Source organism: Mirounga angustirostris, unplaced genomic scaffold (assembly GCF_029215605.1).
Source record: "Mirounga angustirostris isolate CCGP_5_RB_7025 unplaced genomic scaffold, mMirAng1.0.hap1 SCAF_4, whole genome shotgun sequence".
Lineage (NCBI taxonomy): Eukaryota > Metazoa > Chordata > Mammalia > Carnivora > Phocidae > Mirounga > Mirounga angustirostris.
This window is the reverse complement of record NW_026991712.1, coordinates 58,929,530-58,950,747: the sequence shown is the minus strand read 5'-3', so window position 1 is coordinate 58,950,747 and position 21,218 is coordinate 58,929,530. Positions and strand designations below refer to the sequence as shown.

The 21,218-nt window shown below is 35.9% G+C and overlaps 1 protein-coding gene across 3 annotated transcripts in view; it reads right to left on the bottom strand.

Annotated features, from left to right (window-relative positions):
* STAU2 (staufen double-stranded RNA binding protein 2) overlaps positions 1-21,218 on the bottom strand; it is a 280,288-nt gene that overhangs the window by 166,265 nt on the left and 92,805 nt on the right. For all 3 annotated transcript variants that reach the window (XM_064588192.1, XM_064588193.1, XM_064588194.1), the window contains 2 exons: positions 14,312-14,449; positions 6,763-6,894 (listed from right to left, as the gene is read on the bottom strand). In XM_064588192.1, coding sequence (XP_064444262.1) covers positions 6,763-6,894; positions 14,312-14,449 — 270 coding nt within the window. The remainder of the gene's footprint in view (positions 1-6,762; positions 6,895-14,311; positions 14,450-21,218) is intronic.

Sequence of the window (21,218 nt, the reverse complement as noted above, 5' to 3'; positions counted from 1 at the left end):
CACTGACAGATGAACGGATAAAGAAGATGTGGTATATACATATACAATGGAATATTATGCAGCCATCAAAAAAACGAAATCTTGGGCGCCTGGGTGGCTCAGTTGGTTAAGTGACTGCCTTCGGCTCAGGTCATGATCCCAGGGTGTGGGATCGAGTCCCACATCGGGCTCCTTGCTCAGCGGAAGGCCTGCTTCTCCCTCTCCCACTCCCCCTGCTTGTGTTCCTGCTCTCGCTGTCTCTGTCTCTGTCAAATAAATAAATAAAATCTTTAAAAAAAAAAAACAAAAAAATGAAATCTTCCCATTTGCAATGACGTGGATATAACTAGAGGGTATTATGCTAAGCGGAAGAAGTCAATCAGAGAAAGACAAGTATCATATGATCTCACTGATATGAGGAATTCTTAATCTCAGGAAACAAACTGAGGGTTGCTGGAGTGGCGGGGGTGGGAGGGCTGGGGTGACTGGATGATGGACACTGGGGAGTGTATGTGCTTTGGTGAGTGCTGTGAATTGTGTAAGACTGATGAATCACAGACCTGTACCTCTGAAACAAATAATACATTATATGTTAAGAAAAAAAAAAAAGATAGTAGGAAGGGAAAAATGAAGGGGGCTAAATCGGAGGGGGAGATGAACGATGAGAGACTATGGACTCTGAGAAACAAACTGAGGGTTTTAGAGGGGAGGGGGTGGGGGGATGGGTTAGCCCGGTGATGGGTATTAAGGAGGGCACGTACTGAATGGAGCACTGGGTGTTAAATGCAAACAATGAATCATGGAACACTACATCAAAAAAATAAAAAATAAATAAAAAAGCAGAAATGAGAGAGGGAATATCACTACAGATGCTGCAGCTAGTAGAAGGATAACAAGGGAATGTTGTGAACAATTCTATACCAATAAATTCAACCACTTAGAAGAAATGGACAAATTCCTTGAAAGATTCGAACTGCCAAAGTTCGTTCAAGCAGAAGTAGATAGCTTGAGTAGCTATCTATTTCTATTTTTTTAAAACTCAGTTCATAGTTAAAACTTCCCACAAGAAAAAGTCTTCCCCAGATGGCTCCACTGGTAAATTCCACCCAAAAATTAAGGAAGATAGATTGCCAAACTCTTCCAAACTTCCAAACTTACTATCTGAGGAGCATTACCCTACGCTGATGATAAAACCTGGCAACAGTATTACAACAACAACAACAAAAATATAGATCAGTATCTCTTATACATGTAGCCATAAAATCTTTAAAAAATATTAGCACATCTATTCCAGAAATACATGAAAAATATAGCCAGTACATCATGATCAATTGGGGTTTATGTTAGTCAGACAAGCTTAATTCAACATTCAAAAAGCAATCAATGCCACTTGACATCCATTAGGATGGCTACCGTTTAAAAAACAAGACAAAACAAACACAAACACCTACACACACACACACACACACACACACACACACACACACACACACACCCCCTAAGTGTTAGCAAGGATGTGGAGAAATTAGAACCCTTGTACACTGCTGGTGAGAATATAAAATGGTACAGCCACTACAGAAAAGAATTTGGTAATTCCTCAAAATATAAAATGTAGAATTACCATACGATTGAACAATTCCACTTCTAAGTATATACTCCAAACATTGAAAGTAGATACACCAATGTTCATAGCAGCATTACTCGCAATAGCCAGAAGTTGAAAATAACCCAAATGCCCATCAACAGATGAATGGATAAATAAAATGTGATATATCCACACAATGGAATATTATTCAGGCTTTAAACGGAATGAAATTCTTATAAATGCTACAACATGGATGAACCTTGAAAACATGCTAAATGAAATAAGCCCAACAAAAAAGGACAAATATTGCATGATTCCACTTACAGAAGGTTCCTAGAAAAGGCAAATTCAGAGACATAGAAAGTAAAACAGAGATTACCAGGGGCTGAGTAGAGGGAAGAACGAGGAGTTGGTGTTTAATGGTGTACAGTTTCTATTTGGGATGATGAAAACATTCTGGAAGTAGATAGCAGTGATGGCTGTACAACACTGTGAATGTAGTTAATGCCACTGAAATGTTCACCTAAAAATGGTTAAAATTGTATTTTTTTTGTTATTTACATATTACATAAATTTTAAAAATCCATCAGTGAAATTCACCATTACAACAAACTAAACAGAAAAATTATATGACATATCAACAGATGCAGAGAAAGCATTTGGTAAAATTTAAAATGTACTGATAATTAAGTAAAAAAAACAATCTCTTAATAAAGCAGGAATACAAGGAAATATCAATCTGATATAGAGTATCTATGAAAAAAAACCTACAATCATCATGGTATTTATAATGGTGAAAGACTGACTTTCCTTTAAAGATGGGGAGTGAGGTAAGGATATCTGCCTTCCAATTCAACAATCAACCACTTCTGTTCACCATTGTACCGGATGCTCTATTCAGAGCAATAAAGCAAGACAAGTAGATAAAAGCATACAGATTAGAAAGGAAGAAATAAAACTGTTTTTATTCATAGACGACAAGTTCATCAATGCAGAAAATCCCACACAATCTATAAAATAAGCTATTATAACTTATAATTCAGCTTAGTTAGGTCGCAGAGTACAAGGTCAATATATAAAACCAACTGTATTTCTATACAATAGAAAAGAAGAATTGGAAATTGAATGGTACAGCCATTGGTTTAAAAACCAACACCATTAAAAAAAATGCCATTAGTAATATACCCAAAAACATGAAGCACTTAGGGATAAACATGAAAACTGTAAAATACTTCTATGAAAAAGTACAAAACATTGCTGTGAGATATTTCTAAAAACCTAAATAAATGGAGAGCTAGACCTTGTTCATAGATGAAAGACTCCATATTAAGATACTGATTTATGTGAAACTGATCTATGTAGTCAGCACAGTCCTAAAGAAATCTTCCCAATTGGCTTTTTTTTCTTGATAGAGACTGATTCTAAAATTTCTATGGAAATGCAAAGGCTCCAAACTAGCCAATAAACAAACAAACAAACAGAACAAAGACAGAGTTCTTTATTGGATTTCAACCTTACCTGAAAAGCTACAGTCTATACATACTTGTAATAGCTTCAGGATAGACATATGAATTAATGGAACAGAATAGAGAATCTAGAAACAGACCCACAAATATGTGGTCAACTGATTTTCAACAAATGTGCTAAGAGAATTCAATGGAAAAGCATTAATCTTTTAAACAGATGATAGAACTGGATAACCTATGTGGAAAAGGAGGAAAGGAGAGGACAGGAAGGAAGGGAAGGAGAAGGCAGGGGAGTTCTTTATCTGATAACGAATTTGTGTCCAAAATATGTAAAGAACTCTTACAACTACTCAATAAGAAAGCAAACTATCAAAAAGACAAAACTTCGAACAGGCATTTCAGGGAAGAGATATGAATGGTAAATAAACATATGATAAGATATTCAACAATATCAGTTACTAGGGAAATGCAAATTAAATTCTAGTGAGATAACATTATATACCTACTAGTATAACCAAAACTATCAATACCAACAATACCAAAAGCTGGAAAAGATGTGAAGTAATTAGAGCTTTCAAACACTCCTACTGGGAATACAAATTAGTACAGTCTCTCTGGAAAACATCTTCACAGTTTCTTAACAAAGTTACACATGCGCTTATTATACAAATATGGACATAAAGAATATACTAGAGAAATATATACATATAAAGACTTACATATGAATGTTTACAGCCACTTAATTTACAATAGTCTCAAACTAGAAAGAGCCCAAATGTTGGTGAAGACTAAAACAATAAGAGACAATAAAAAAGAACTAATGATAAATCCAACAACACAGATGAATCTCAGCATTATGAAGCCAGACACAAAAGGCTTCCTAATGTATGATCCAATTTATATGACATTCTGGAAAGGCAAAATTATAGAAAGAGAAATCAAATCAGGGCTTGCCAGGGGCTAAGGAGAGGGGAAGAGATTACCTACAAATGGGAACTTTTTTGGGGTAACAGAAATATTATACATCTTAATTGTGGTGGTAGTTAATGAATGTATATACACATATAAACACACATGTTAAAATTCACTGAACTGCACCTTGATAAATCTGAATTTTTTATAAAATGGGGATATATTAGTATATACACACAGAATATCTCTGTAAAGATATTTATTTCTATTTATCAAATTCTTATATAATATTCACTATATTTGACAGTATTCTAAATGCTGTACAACTATTAACTCATTGTGGGACATGCTATTCAAAAGAGAGACTAAGAGACCAAGGGTCTCAGAGTGAAGTAAGACTTTTTCTCACTGTTCACTCTTTCATGCCATGTGAATTCTTTTAGCCATGTACATACCTTGTTTATTAAAAAAACTTTTAAAAACATGCTTTTGCAAGTTTTTAAACTGCTTTTGCTTCATTCATCACAGATTTTTTTAATTGACAAATCAGTGTATTCAGTATTCTCCCAGTCTCCCTGCAGCATATGACTGCTACCTACTTCTTAAAGTCACTCTCTCTTCCTATTTATAGGTGTTCTTTCCTCCTCCCTCCCGTCTCCCCGACACACATTATCTGCTACTGAAAGCTTATCACGTACACTTCAGAAATACCTCACATATCTTTCCCCTCTCTTCTCTGCCACCACTGCCTGAGTTCAGACCCTCAGCATCTTTTACCTGAACAGCTCTGCTAGCCCACTGGCCTCTCAGCCTTCAGTCTCATCCTGCTCAAATACACTCCCTATGTTACTTACAGGATTGTCTTTTGAAGAATGCAAACCAGATCATATCACTTTCGTGTTCAAACCTTAACATGTTCCTTAATTCACATAAAAACCATGGTCCCAGCTATTCCTAACTTTCCAGATTCATCTTCATATTCTCTAGGTTCTAGGGTACTGTAATTTTTGTTATATGATTAAAGCTCCTCATTGTTAACACTTAAGGGTTAGTTTTTCGAGTGTAGGGACCAAGTTTCAGTCATCTTGTTATCTTCAGTTATAAGTGTTGGGCATTCAGTGGGTGCAATGGTAAATTTTATGTGTCATTGTCTGGACCATGGTGACTAGATACCTGATCAAACATTATTCTGGGTGTTCTGTGAGGGTGTTTTTGGAAGAGACTTACATTTATCACTGAACTCTGGGTAAAGCAGATTCCTCTCCGTAATGTGGGTGGGCCTAATCAGTTGAAGACCTACCTAGAAGAAAAGGCTGACCTCCCCTGAAGCAAGAGGGAACTCAGCAGAAAGCTTCTGGACTCACATCTAACTCCCGATTCTCCAGCCTGCTGGCTTCTCCCTCAGATTTTGGACTAGCCAAGCCTCTACAACTGCACAGGCCAGTTCCTTAAAATAAGTCTCTGTGAGTGATGTATGAAATGTGTATATATACATACACACATACAGATACATACACACACACACATACACATTCTGCTGGACTGTTTCTCTGGAGAACCCTGAACAATAATATAGTGGGTATACAAATGTTTTTCGTATTAATAAAATCAATGCTTTTTGTTCTATTTTCACTTAACATACAAATACATGTCTATGAGGAGATTTATTTTGACGTATTTTTATAAATCACTCACCAGTTTTAAGTCAATATAAATGTGTTAAGTTAAAACAACATATACACAATATAAGAACGACAGAATCTTGAACACATGTTAGGTTTCATGTTACAAGTACTTTTAAGAGAAGAAAAAGCATTGACTAGCCAGGTTATAAAAACAGAATTGAAATCTCTAGCAATACCACACAGACAAATAATTCTTAATCACTAAAAATAATTGCCTAGATATTCACAGCTGTCTTAAAAAGAAAATGTTTTTAACAGGTGATTTTGTTTTTACTACAAATTTCAGAAATGTGTTCCTGCAGAAACTGAAAACATCTCTAAAACACAATCCTTATGTGAGAAAACGGCATGGGAAAAAAGGGCATATTGTTTTTGATAGAAATAATTATTAAGCCTGTTTTATGAATTTCATTTATTACATTGTTTAATAAAAATAATTTCTATATATGCATAGATAAAATGGTAATACAAAATGGAATTAAACTAGTTCCTGCTAAGTTATCTGCCAAGTGCTGAATTTGAGGTTCTCTGCTTCTCTTGCAACAGAGGTAGGTGTTAATGATGTCATTAACTGCTGCAGAAGAAATAGGGGACCATGAACATAAGTCTTGGCAGAAAATAAACACCCTCTGAGTTTACCTTTAAATTTAAAGTAAATAGAAAAATTAGTTTATAGAGCGCCTGTCCAATATAGTTCCTGCCCTAAAGGGATAACTCAGGATCTTTATTTCCAGTGTTTTCAGCTGTATTCCAGAAATAAAGGCTAACAAACTCTGTTCTTTAAAAAATACAAATTAAAACTGTGGCCAAATGGCAAAAACCACGAGTCAATAAACTAAAAATTGTTCAATTGGTATTATATAAAATATATACAATGATACAATTTTTTAGTATTTGCCAACCGTAAGATTATGATTAATATTTCATCTTGGCCCCATAAACAGATGTTATTTTGTACCTGGAGAATCTATCTTTAAAGATACAGAATACTGCCCTGGGGTGGGGGAGGAACATTGACTTCTACTTTAACAGTAGTTAAGACATTACTTAGAGTCAAAAACACTGGAATAGGATTTGTTCATCACTCTGATATTCTGACAGGATAGGCATATGTATATGTAAATTGAGCTCTCACCTTGTCAAGTTGATCTTGAAGACTAGTGGATGCTTTATAACCAAGCTGTAACAGCATTGCTTCTGCAGCATTTTTTTTGGCTATCTTTTTGTTAGGTCCTGTTCCAGTAGCAACTTCATTGCCTACTTTGACCTGGTAAGATTAAAGTAAGAAAGTGATGATAATTGCTTTGGCAAACAGGAACTCTTTAACACCATAAAACAATGTGTTATGCTCTCTAGCATTCAAAAATATAAAGTTTCATCCATAATGAAAACAGCAACTAAGATACTATTCCAGGGGTGCCTGGGTGGCTTCAGTTGTTAAGTGTCTGCCTTCGGCTCAGGTCATGATCCCAGGGTCCTGGGATCGAGCCCTGCATCGGGATCCCTGCTCGGCGGGAAGCCTGCTTCTCCCTCTCCCACTCCCCCCCACCCCCGCTTGTGTTCCCTCTCTCGCTGTGTCTCTCTCTGTCAAATAAACAAATAAAATCTTAAAAAAAAAAAAAAGATACTATTCCATTTACATAATGTTATATATACAAGTGAAAATATACGTAGAGAAAAATATGACAATATGGTCCTCAAAATGACAATGGGGGTTTATCTCAGGGTGACAGAACCTTATATGATTTTTACTTCCTTACATATTTCTATGTTATTTGATTTTTTAAACAATATTATTTATATAAGTAGAAAAATAAAATTCACATTGTAACAGAGTATATGTTGGTTATGACTACATTTAGTATTATTTATATAATAAATTAAAAGACTGAAAAAAGGAAAAAATTTAAAAATAAATAAAAATTTTTTAAAGATTCTATTTATTTTAGAGAGAGAGTGCAAGCATGAGTGGGGGGCTTGGGCAGAGAGAGAAGCAGACTTCCTGCTGAGCAGGGAGCCTGCCATGGGGCTCCATTCCAGGACCCTGGGACCATGATCTGAGCCAAAGGCAGACACTTAACTGACTGAGCTACCCATGCATCCCCAGATAAAAATTTTTTTTTTAATTTTAAAAAGAAAGCAGAAAGTATAGCATTACAAGGAGAAATAAAAAACACATAACTACAGTGGGATTTGTTTTTTATGAATTGGTCTCAATAAATGATCAAAGACGCAAACAAGAAAATAATCAGAACTTTATAAATTAAACAATGTAGTCTGAATAATCTACAGGCAAAGAAGAAACCCCAATAAAATTAGAAAATATTTTAAGTGAGTAATAACAGAAATATATCAAAATTTAAAGGATGCAGCTAAAGGAGGGTCGAGAAGAAAATATACAGCCATAAAAACTTAAGAGAATGGCAGGATTGTAATGAGCTAAACATCCAGCTCAAGAAGTTATTAGAGCAAAATGAATCCAAAGAAAATAGAATAAAGACAAGGGCAGAAATTAAGGAAACAGAAAACAAAATACAATAGAAAATTTCAAAAAGCCAAAAGTTGGTTCCCTGAAAAGACTAATAAAATGATAAATCAAAGGTTAAGACTGATCAAGGAAAAGTAAGAGAAGACACAAATAAGAATGAAAATGGGAGATTACTATAGCTTCTGTAGAATTAAAAAATAATAAGGGATAGGGGTGTCTGGGTGGCTCAGTCGGTTAAGCATCTGCCTTTGGCTCAGGTTCCGATCACAGGGTCCTGGGGTTGAGTAGGATATCCGGCTCCCTTCTCAGCGGGGAGCCTACTTCTCCCTCTCCTGATCCCCCTGCTTGTGCTCTCTCTCTCTCTGTCAAATAAATAAAATCTTTAAAAAACAATAAGGGATGTTGAGTATTTTAGCTAAAAATTTTTGAGTATTTAAATAAAGTGGAAAAATTCCTCAATAATATAAGTTACCAAAACTGGCACAGAATAAACTCCGAACTATACAGCTCTATTAACTACTAAAAAAAAAAATTAGAACAATAATTAAAACCTTTTCCATAAAGAAAACTCCAGAGAGCTTCTCCAGCAAGTTCTACCTAATATTTAAGGAAGAAATCATGCTAACCTTACAAAAATTCATCTAAGAATAGAAAAAGAGAAATCAGCCTCCAATTATTCAGTGAGGTATCACTTTTATTCCAAAATCCAACAAGAACAGTATAAGAAAGAAAATTTACAGACCAATTTCATTCATGAATATAACTGCTAAAGTTTAAACTGTATAACAGTAAACTGAACAAAGCAATATATAAAAAGAAAAATCATGACAAAGTTAGGTTTATCCCAGAAATGCAAGATTGATCTAACATTTGAAACTCAAAATCAATCAACAGAATCTGCTATATTAATAGGTTGAGGGGACAAAACATAGAGTCATCCTAATAAATGGAGCAACAGCATTTGATAAAACTCAACATCCATTCATGAGAAAAAAGGGAACGTCCTTAGTAGGAAAGGGCATTTTGCAAAAAACCTACAGCAAACCTCAACAAATGTTATACTTAATGTTGAAATCTTGAAATTAGAAACAAGGCAAGGATGCCCTCTATTTTCACTAGTACTTAACATTTTGCTACAAATCCTAGACAGAGCAATAAGGCAAGAAAAAATATGGTATAGAGTTAGAAGTATAAAAACAAACTGTCATTATCTGGAGATACGATATTTATATAGGAAATCCAAGAATACCTACAGATAAATTATAAGAATTTATAAGAGTGTTAAGTTTTCTATGTAAACAGTAGTATACAAAAGCCAACTGCATTTTTATATCCTATCAACAATCAAGTAGGAAATTAGTAAAAGATACCATTTATACTAAGTCTACGGCCATCCCATCCTGAACGCAGGGGATCTGGTCTGATCTTGGAAGCTAAGATACCATTTATACTAAATGAAAATCAAATACCTATGATGTTAAGAACTTTATATAGAAAATAATAAGCACTGAGAAAAATTAAGATAGACCTATTAGAGATAATGAAATAAAGTTTTTTAAAAATTTAAAAATAGAATGTACTGAAAATCAGTATGATACCAGTTCTCTTCAAATTGACTTATAAATTCAATGAATTCCCATCAAAATCCCACACGTTTTTATAATACTTCACAAGCTGATTCCAAAATTTACATGGAAGTACAAAGTGCTAAGACCACCCAAGATCCTTTTGAGGAAGAATTTGGCTGCATTAAAGTTAATTACTTCTGTTTCTCAAAAGAGCATCACTAAAATTGGAGGAAAAAAAATAAGTCACAACACAAGAAAAGATATTTGAAATGCCATGTAACTGAAAAAGACTCACATTCCAGAATATATAGTGAATGCCTGTATGTTATTTTTTTAAAGCCAGTACAAAAAAAATCAAGAGAGCTGAACAGGCCAACTATATATGAAAATTTGGAATGTTTTACCAGATGTCACTGTGCTTTGTTTAGAAAAAAATTGGCTTCAATAGCTTCATGCTGCTTTAATAAAATTTCATAATTACAATATACTGTGTACTAGCAATGAATTAGTATGTGGTACTACTAAATTCAGTTTTCAGAGATAAAGCTTTGATACTTCTACCCATAGTTTTCTTTTTTGGCTTTTGGGTGAAAGCATAACTGGCTACTTCATGTGTCTCAGAACATATGAGACTTATGCACTGTTTGCCATTCATTCTTATATCAGTATTTAGGCTTTATTTGTGTTAGCATTTCTATCACTACTTTTAAGCTTCAGTGAATGAAGTACTTCTAAACACAGTGGTTAGAAAAAAAAAACTTAAATATAAACAATGTGCAAATTATATGACAAATAAATTATGCTCTTTTATTTTTTTTTTTTTTTAAGATTATTTATTTATTTGACAGAGAGAGAGATAGAGAGCACAAGCAAGGGGAGCGGCAGGCAGAGGGAGAGGGAGAAGCAGGCTCTCTGCTGAGTGGGGCTCGATCCCAGGACCCTGGGATCACGACATGAGCCAAAGGCAGCCGCTTAACCGACTGAGCCACCCAGGCGCCCCTAAATTATGCTCTTTTAATAGTTCTTGTAGCATATGAAACACTGAAAATGTATTCATTGTAGAATTTCTGTAACAACTATCACAAATGTTGTATTTCAAGCCTGTACACTGTCTTTGAAACATTTCACTGCTTTTTCTTCTGAAACTAGAAACCATCACACTATGATAAAACAGCAGTAGTCTATGGACCTCACTCAGAAGCCCTGATCAAGTACTGTCCAGTCAATCCCTGGAGCTGAGTGAACACATACTACCTCCCATATCTGTGCTGGCCTGCCCTGACCTGAACACAGCAGGCCCTAGGTATAATGTGTTTGAGTCCCTGGCTAGAGCCAGGCCTCTGCTACCTGTTATTTTTTCCAATGTTTGATTTGTTCCCCAGCTTCACCAGCCCCTGTGTTGTTGCTGGAATGCTTGCTAGCTAACAGATTAGGCCATCTACGTCAGAAGCTTCCTCTACTGCTCTGCAGGTCAAAAGACTTGCCAAAGTAAATGGAAGCAAGACCCCTGAGCAGCAAAAAATGTTTCATCTGTTTTTACATGCTATATACACCTCACTCACTCTCATTCAATTCTTTTACTGCTTCATCTCTAAATCCCATTTATCTACCCAGGCCTGATACTCTTTGACTCCAGTCTCCTGCTCTTGGGTAAGGCTGTTCCCATCTCAAGAGCATTCACGTTGGATCTGTATCTGCAGCTTTCCATTTGACCTATTCTGATACCTTCAAGACTTGACTGCTAGAACAGGGGCTTCCAGATTCATTTTTGCCACTCACCCATCCCTTGCCTCTCACAAGTTTTTATGGTGGCATGATTCAATAGTTTGCGGGTAGTTATCCCAGACTTATTTGTTAGTATTGGAAAAGATGACTGTGCTGAAGCACTTCGATTCCCTGCTAACAAACACAGTGGGCACTCAAAACAAATCACATCATTATAAAGGCAATTATGTATGTAAATAAACTTCATAAGTCATCTTCCTAGAAAACTCAAAAAATTTTTAACTATTACAAATAATATTTTTACATTAAAATGTTTATTTGTCTGCAAAGAAGTTCAATTATTTTGCTATACAATAACTTTAAGACTGCCATATTTTTATCTTTAAACAAATCACTTAAGTGAGTCAAGTCCTCAGAAAAGCTAAAAAAAAGTTCTAAACTAGCATACACCAAAGACTTAATTCATTATCTTTCAATGAGTAATAAAAAAAAACTGATGAAAATTGCTTTATATATTTTTTAAAAACCTGATTTTAATCACTGGTAGAAAAATTAACAGAATGTGCTATACACAATATGTATATGTGATATACACTTAATTTAGTTGTCATTATTTCCTCTTTAAAAAATTAAAATATACCCCTTTCTAAAAACAAATAAAAAGCTTTAAGAAATATGCTCTCAAAATAAATACCCAAATAATCTCATCAGAGATTTTTGTCTAGTAATCAATACAAGTAACTGCATCCACTTTATAATATACAAACTTACTGTTATTTTCCTTGGTGATAGATAAATATGAGCATATTACCTCTAGATATTTTTACTTCCACATTCAATTGTAACAAATGATAACATTGCTTAAGTAGTTTATACAAAAGCCTTTACTTTGATAAATTTGCTGCAATACTATAATGAATCCACTGGGAATTCCAGAAGGGGGAAAAGCAATATGAATTCAGTGTGAAAACATTTAAAAGCACAGCCAAATGTTCCCATTTGACTAGAATGTTTATGAATACCTATAAAATGGAAGCTGGCCTAAGATATTCTAAATTCCTTTTTATACTCCACAGGAAAAAAAAAAAACTTTAATAAAGTCAAAATTTTTATTCCTAATACAGGTCTAAATTTAGGTGATTTTTCCCTCCTCAAGTTTTGGATTCAAAAGATACTTCCTAGAATTCTTCCTAGAGTTCTACTAAGCATGTAAAAGGAAAAATGGTAAAGTATTTTATGAAGTGAAAATACTAGAATAAGACTGTTCTGGGTCTAATGACATGTAGATAGTAATGTGCTTACCAGCCATAGAAGTATCCCCCACCTTTTTGGATATCGAGGTTCCCAACCACGGTTTATCTGTGACTGCATCGTAAGTTTACATCTCCAACAAAGCCAAACATACTAGCTCTCAATCAGGCAGATAGGCAGCAAATATACACCAAAGGTTTCTTAAGGTACTACTATATACATGTACTATATTGGGTACTGTGAGATAAAGAAATGCGGAAATTATAAATTGGGAAAGAAGGTAAAATTTAGAAATGCATGAAAAGGGGGTACCTGCATGGCTCAGTCAGTTAAGTGACTGATTCTTGGTTTTGGCACAGGTCATGATCTCAGGGTCGTGACACTGAGCCCTGCGTCAGGCTTTGCACTCAGCACTGAGTCTGCTTGGGATTCTTTCCCTCTTCCTCTCCCTCCCTCTCGACCCCTCCCCTGGCTTGTGTGCGCAGGCTCTCTCCCCCTCTCTCAAATAAATAAATAAAATCTTAAAAAAAAAAGATATGCATGAAAAGTTAATCAATATGAAATACTATGTGTTACTGCCAAAATGTCCACCATATGGTCAGCACTTAATAAATAAATCTGTGGATTTTAACTGGATTACATTAAAGGTGAGACCCACGGGTCTGACTGGGAAAAGTTTCTTTGACAAGCCAATTATAATAAAAAGCTTTGGGACAATAAGGAGAATTTAAAGATGGACTGGGTATTAGATGATTCTAATGAATATGAATCATGCCTAATGTAAGAACATAAAGGAAAACTTCCATATTTTTTAGTGATATACACTAAGTAGGTAGGCTGAAATGGTATGTGGCTAGATATTAGCTCTGAAATACTTAAGAAAAGAAGGGAGGGAAGGAGGAAAGAAAAACTGACAGCTGAAACAAGGGTGGCAAAAATCTTAATTGCTGTGTTTGGATGGTGGGCATATTCCTCATATGTCATTGCTATTCCATTATATTATTGTTTAATAGTATACTATTAAGTATACCCACCTTTGGAGATGTTTGAAATTTACATAATAAGAATTAAAGGTTTCTTCAATACTGGGGCTTGAGTTGGCAAATGAAGATAAATAGGCAGAATTTTAAAAGGCGGTATTTTAGGCATTGTGCCTCAATCTGAAACCTCGAAACCTCTAGATACCTAAATCTCTCAGCAATTCTGAGTCCCTCAGTCCTCACCATAGCTAGGCAGGAAGTCAGCTTTCTTTTCCTAATTTTCCTGATAACCCAAAAGCTCATGCTCTTGGCCCTATTCCATCTATGACATCTATCTTCTAAATGATGTCTCTAATTCCATCTGTATCCTATTTCCCAGTAGTTAAAGGCCTCTGGCTACAAACTGTAACATAAGTTAGAGATAGGCATTCTAAACTATAAACTCTGTGGTGAATAACGTGTGTGAACTCACAGTCCCTTCAAAAACCCAGACCGTCTAACATGTCCTTGACACCTGAATGTTTCAACCAAGTTGGTAGGTGGGCCTGGAAGGAAAGAAACTTATTAGTTCCTAGTTTGCCTTTCCCCCATTTTCCCTCTATTACAACCCGTGGGTTTCTAATTTTTTTTCAGTGTTTAAAAATTTTTTTTCTAATAAAATGCTAGAAATACCTGCATCACAAATTCCCGACGTCGAGGCATTCCTCTTTCTGAAAGCAGAACATAATCTGGCTCTTTTTCCTTTTTGGCCTGTTGAATTTGAGCCAGGCGGCTAATGGGGTTCATTCCTTGACCATACTCTGGTCCAGCCTAAAAGATAATTTAAGAAAAAATTTCAAAACATGCTTGTAAAACTTGTTACTGGATCCTTAGAGAAACAGTGGATCTCCCCTCATCCTCTGCACCCCAAAACCATAACTGGAGAAGATAATGTGACTGGATAGTCAAATTTAAGATTTATAAAGGTAAATCATAGAATAGATCTGAAACTAAGGCTTCTATGGCATTTAGGGCTCAAATGTATTATTGATAAGTTGGGTTAAGTCTACTTTTAAACTCTTCAATATATTAGAGTTGCTTCACAACTTCTGTTCATCAAAAAACACCAAAAAGAGGGGCACCTGGGTGGCTCAGTTGGTTGAACAACTGACTTAGGGCAGGTCAGAGTCTCAGGGTCCTGGGATCGAGCCCTTCATGGGGCTCTCTGCTCAGCAGGGAGTCTGCTTGTCCCTCTCCCTCTGCCCCTCCCAGTGCTCATGTTATCTCTCTTCCCCCCCACTCAAATAAATGAATAAAATCTTAAACACACACACACCAAAAAGGATGTAAGAAGACAAGCCATGAACTAGGAAAAGATATCTGCAATACTTATAACTAAAAACTGATATATCTAGTATCCAAAATATACATATTTTAAAATTTTTATTTATTTATTTTTGAGAGGGAGAGAGTGCATGAGCAGGGGGAGGGGCATAGGGAGAAGCAGACTCCCTGCTGAGCAGGGAGCCCGATGCGGGACTCGATCCCAAGACCCTGGGATCATGACCTGAGCTGAAGGCAGATGCTTAACCAACTGAGCCACCCAGGCGCCCCAAAATATATTTTTTAAAACTCCTAAAAAGTATTAAGACAATGTAAGTTAAAAATGGGCAAAAGAGATGAATAGATATTTAACAGAAGAAAAAATATGAAAAGAAGAAAAAATACGAAAAGATAATCTCATTAAGACTCAGAAAATGCATATTAAAGCCATAGTGAGATATTATTTCATACCCAACCACTTAGCAAAAATTAAGAAGTCTGACAGCCCTGATTGGTGAGGATGGAGAGTAACAAAAACTTATACACTCCTGGGGCGCCTGGCTGGCTCAATCAGGTGAGCATGCAATTCTTGATCTTGGGGCTGTGATTTCAAACCCCACACTGGGTGTAGAGATGACTAAAAAATAAACTTAAAAAAAAAAAAAAAACCCTTATACACTGATAGTAATATAAATTGGAAAACAATATGACAAAAAACCAGTAGCCTACTCATAGGCATGTTTATACCTCTCGAAAACTGTTGCCCATATGCACTAGCTCACATGTACAAGAATATCCATAGCTGCATTATTTGAAATAGCAAAAAAAAAAAAAAAAAAAAAAACCAACAACTGGAAATAACCTAAACAGTCACCAGTAAAAGAACAAATAAATTATGGCATGTTTATATAGTAGAGTGGCATATAACAATGAAAATGAATTAAGGGGTGGCTCAGTTGGTTAAGCGACTGCCTTCAGCTCAGGTCATGATCCCAGAGTCCTGGGATCAAGCCCCGCATCGGGCTCCTTGCTTAGTGGGGACCTGCTTCTCCCTCTGCCTGCCTGCCACTCCCCCTGCCTGTGCTTTCTCTCTCTCTCCCTCTCTCTCTAATAAATAAATAAAATCTTTAAAAGGAAAAGAAAATGAATTAAGGACAGCTAAATGCCTCAAAATGAGTGAATTTCAAAAAAAACTTTAAGAAAAGCAAGCACAGAAGAACATGGGATGATATAATTTATGTAAAGCCCACTAAAACCACAAAACACTGTTGAAATTAAATGAGATCTCAATAAATGGACACACATATATGTTCATGGATCAGAAGACTCAATATTCTTAAAATGCTAATTCTCTTCAAACTGATCTATCAAATTCATTGCAATCCCAATCAAAATCCCACTAGGCTTTTTCCTGTAATAATCAATAAGCTAATGCTAAGATTCATGTAGAAATGCAAAGGACAGATAACCAAACAACTTTGAAAAAAAGAACAAAACTGGAGGACTCAGGCTACCGGGTTTCAAGATTTATTCTAAAGCTATGGTAATCAAGACTGCGTGTATAGCACTGGCAAAAAGAGATTAACGAAACACAGCAACATCCAGAAACACACCCATATGTACACGGTCAAATGATTTTTGACAAAGGTGCAAAAAAGGGTAGTCTTTTCAACCACTGGTACTGGAACAACTGAATATTCATATGCAAAAAAAGGAAAACCTAACAACTTCATACCTTACACCATTACAAAAAATAACTCAAATGGTTAACAGACCTAAATGTAATATCTGTAACTATAAAACTTCCAGAAGAAAATATAGGTGAAATTTTTGTGCCTTGGTTAGGTGACAATTGCTTAGGTACAACCCTAAAATCATATTCCATAAAAATAATAAATTGGACTTTTTCAAAATTAGTAATTTCTGTTCTTTGAAAAGGACAAGTCATAGGCTTGGTGAAAATATTTGCAAATCACATATCTGATAAAGAACTTGTAGGGACGCCTGGGGGGCTCCGTCGTTAAGCGACTGCCTTCAGCACAAGTCATGATCCCAGGTTCCTGGGATCGAGCTCTCTATCTCTGTATCGGGCTCTCTGCTCAGTGGGGAGCCTGCTTTTCCCTCTCCCACTCCCCCTGCTTGTGTTCCCTCTCTCACTGTCAGAGTCTCTCTGTCAAATAAATAAATAAAATCTTTAAAAAAAAAAAAAGAACTTGTATGGGGAGGGGAGGGGGAACTAGGTAAAGGGATTAAGAGATAGAAACTTCCAGTTAGGAAATAAGTAAGTCATAGGGACGTAACGTACAGCATAGGGAATGCAGTCAATGACAACTATGTATGGTGACAGATGGTAACTAGACTTAATGGGGATTTCATAATGTATAAAAGTATTGAAACACTATGATGTACACCTGAAACTAAGAGGATATTGCATGTCATTTATGCTTCAATTAAAAAAAAGGATTCTCATTGAAAAAAATAACGTGGGGCGCCTGGGTGGCTCAGTTGGTTAAGCAACTGCCTTCGGCTCAGGTCATGATCCTTGAGTCCCGGGATCGAGTCCCGCATCGGGCTCCCTGCTCAGCAGGACGCCTGCTTCTCCCTCTCTCACTCCCCCTGCTTGTGTTCCTGCTCTCGCTCTCTTTCTCTCTGTCAAAAAAAAAAAAAAAAAAAAAAATCTTGGGCGCCTGGGTGGCTCAGTCGGTTAAGCGACTGCCTTAGGCTCAGGTCATGATCCTGGAGTCCCGGGATCGAGTCCCGCATCGGGCTCCCTGCTCGGCAGGGAGTCTGCTTCTCCCTCTCCCATTCCCCCCTCTCATGTGCTCTCTCTCTCTCTCATTCTGTCTCAAATAAATGAATAAAATCTTTAAAAAAAAAAAAAAGAAAAGAAAAAAATAACATGTATCCTAAGTATATGAAGACCTCTTAAAATTCAATAATAAATTTATTATTATTTGAATTTTATTATTTTATTATTTAAATTGCTTAATTTGTTAAATGGGAAAAGATCTGAAGAGCACTTCATCAGGCTTGATGTGCTACCAAACACAAATAAATGCTCAATATCATTAGTTACTGGAGAAATGTGAATTAAAACCACAACGGGGTATCAATACACATGTATTTGTACAACTGAAATTTAAGACTATACTATGTATGAGAAAGGATGTGTAGCAACTAGAATTCTCACACATGGCTGATGAGAATGTAAAACAGTACATTCTTTTAAAAACAACTGGCCATCTCTTAAAATGTTGAATATATACCTACTAAATGACCAAGTCACTCACTCCCAAGCATTTACCACTCCCCCCCAAAAAGGGAAAGCTTATGCCAATAAGACTTATACACAAATGTTCATAGCAGCTTTATTTACAGCCCAAAATGAGAAACATCCAAAATATCCACCAAAGGATGAATGGATAAACAAAGGGTGGTGTAATTATACAACAAAAAAACTACTTGGCATTAAAACAGAACCAATAACTGATAAATGCAACAACATGAGTGAATGTCAAAATGATTTATGCTAAGTGAAAGAAGCCAGCCAAAAAAAGGGTACTTTCTTGGGAATGGAGGATGGGGGCAGATTACAAAGGGGCACGAGGAACCTTTTGGGAGCAATGGATAGGTTCATTACCTTGATTATGGTCATGGTTTCACAGGTGTACACATAAATCAAAACATACCAAATCACAAGCTTTAAATATGTACACTTCATTATATGTCAATTATACCTCCACAAAGCTGTTTAAAAAGCTAACGAACCAAATGCCATTTTTTCAGAAAAACATACAGTAAAATTATAAGGTAAGGAATTGCTAGATATGAAACTAATGACTGTGATTCACTACATGAGGTGGTATCTGGATGTGACAGGAAAGGCATACACCCAGCTTCAATGTCACTGAGAGATGTTCTCTATCCAAGTCGGGCAGGAGGTCTTACTGTTACTTAATATGCTTTTTAACATAAATACAAATACTATATAAACCATTTAGAAGACACTCTATTTTTAACATTATATGGGTAATGTTTATGAGGAAAGCTTTTTAAATCTTTTTAAAAAACTTACATATGGCTGTTTTAGTGCCTTCTAAAAGGTTTAAAAACAAAAAACCTTTGCAAATCTCTGTGCATATGAACTTTCTTCATATATTATCCCTAGAAGTAAAGCTTTTGTATTTATCAAATGGTCAGAACTTTATTTCCAGCTGTGAAAATTTCTTCTAAAACAGGTATTAGACACAAGGGTTATCACTATGTTACAGATGACGGATGTTACACTAAACTTATGTATAGAGTGAGCTCCTCCTGAGAACTGCTGGCTCTCAACTGTATCTAGTTTGGTGCTGCAGGTCGGATCCTGCAGGATCTTTTAAATTTAGGATTTTGGACTCTATCCAAGGAGCAATGGGAAATCACTAAAAGATTTCAGGCAGAGGCATGACATGATCTGACTGAAGTCTCTAAAAGATAACATTTTTTAAAAGATCAGTTAATGTCAAAAGTATTATAGGAAGGCCAATTAAAAATCTGCTATAACAGTTCAGGCAAGAGACGATTTTGAGTTGAATCAAAAGGGTGGCAGAGAGATGGAAATAAATGAACCAACTTAAAAAATACTTAAGTGATAGATTCAATAGGACTTGATGACTGGCTGGATATAATGGCTAAGAGAGAAGTTAAAAATGACTCCCAGGTTTTTGTTTCAGCAGTGGGATGGTGATGCCAGGCACTGTGGTAAGGAATACTGGGGGCGCCTGGGTGGCTCAGTCGTTAAGTGTCTGCCTTCAGCTCAGGTCATGATCCCAGAGTCCTGGGATCAAGCCCCACATTGGGCTCCCCACTCGGCGGGAAGCCTGCTTCTCCCTCTCCCACTCCCCCTGCTTGTGTTCCCGCTCTCGTTCTGTCAAATAAATAAATAAAATCTAAAAAAAAAAGGAATGCTGGAAGAGGAGGAGGTTATGATGAGTTTGATGTGCCTGTGAAATTACAAAGTGAAGATGTCCAATAAGCAGTGTAGAGCACAGAAGAGCATTTGGGAATCATCTACATAAATACTGAACTGAAGCCCTAAAAGTATGAAGAGCAGCCTAGGGGAGAGTAAGAGAAGAAAAAGACTGAAAACTTTAGTACTGTAATAGGTGGAACAAGAGGAGAGATAAGGAAAATGTTAACTTTTAATAAAATAATGCTTTCTACCTCTACTTACATACCAAAAAAATGAAAACTAAAGGAAGTAAAGTACTGATGAGAAAAGACTAATACTGACAATTAGTTACAAGTCTAAGATTGGAATATCAGTGAAAAGGTGAAGGGAAGCTTTTGAGTCTAGGGCTAGAAGTATGCCTAGTTCATGAAGATATTCAAATAAAAATGTACTTCCAATGTACTCTATTCTTGTTTAATTTGCCTCTTTATAAAAATGTTCTTAAGTTCCATGGGGAACCTGGGTGGCTCAGTTAAGCGTCTGACTCTTGATTTTGGCTCAGGTCATGTTCTCAGGGTCGTGAGACTGAACCCCGCATCCAGCTCCACACTGGGCATGGAGCCTGCTTAAGATTCTCTTTCCTCTCCCTCTGCCCGTCCTTCCCTCTTTAAAAAAAAGTTCTTAAGTTCCAAAACACTGTTGTTGATATGGATTCCAATGACAAAAAAACAGATGCCAAAATCCAATTAGGTAATAATGGAGTCTGAGAACATTAAGAATGGCTGGTTTCTTCCCTTGATTGAAATTAACTACTAGCATCCTTGACAATTAAGTTATTCCTTGGATATCAAGTCTTATGTTATCTTTCCCAAACTAGTATAGAAGGTCTTTTAACAGTTGTGTCCAGAAAACTTTATCTCCAACATCGGAAATACATTCTCTGAAGTCTCATCTTATAGAAGAGAACTACATTAAAAAACAAAATATAAACCCAGAGACATCACTAGGGCAGTCTTACATTTTAACAAGGTAACTCTACAGAGTTAATCTTAAAATCCAAAAGGAGTTCATAATCAACCAGTTTCAAATGGACACTGGAATCAGACATGACTGGACCTAGAACCTGTTACGTGATCTTGGGTAAGTTTCTTAAACATCAAGGATCCCATTTGTAAAACAAGGTAACAGCTACATCACAGCATGATTAAGAAAATTAAAATAATGTGATGTTTCATTCTAAATAAAGTCAAGGCAAATCATCAACAGTTTATGCTCTGCTTCTACTGCATAATAAAGAACTGTAGAGCCTAGATGTATAAGACCTATAAAGAAGGATAAAAATTC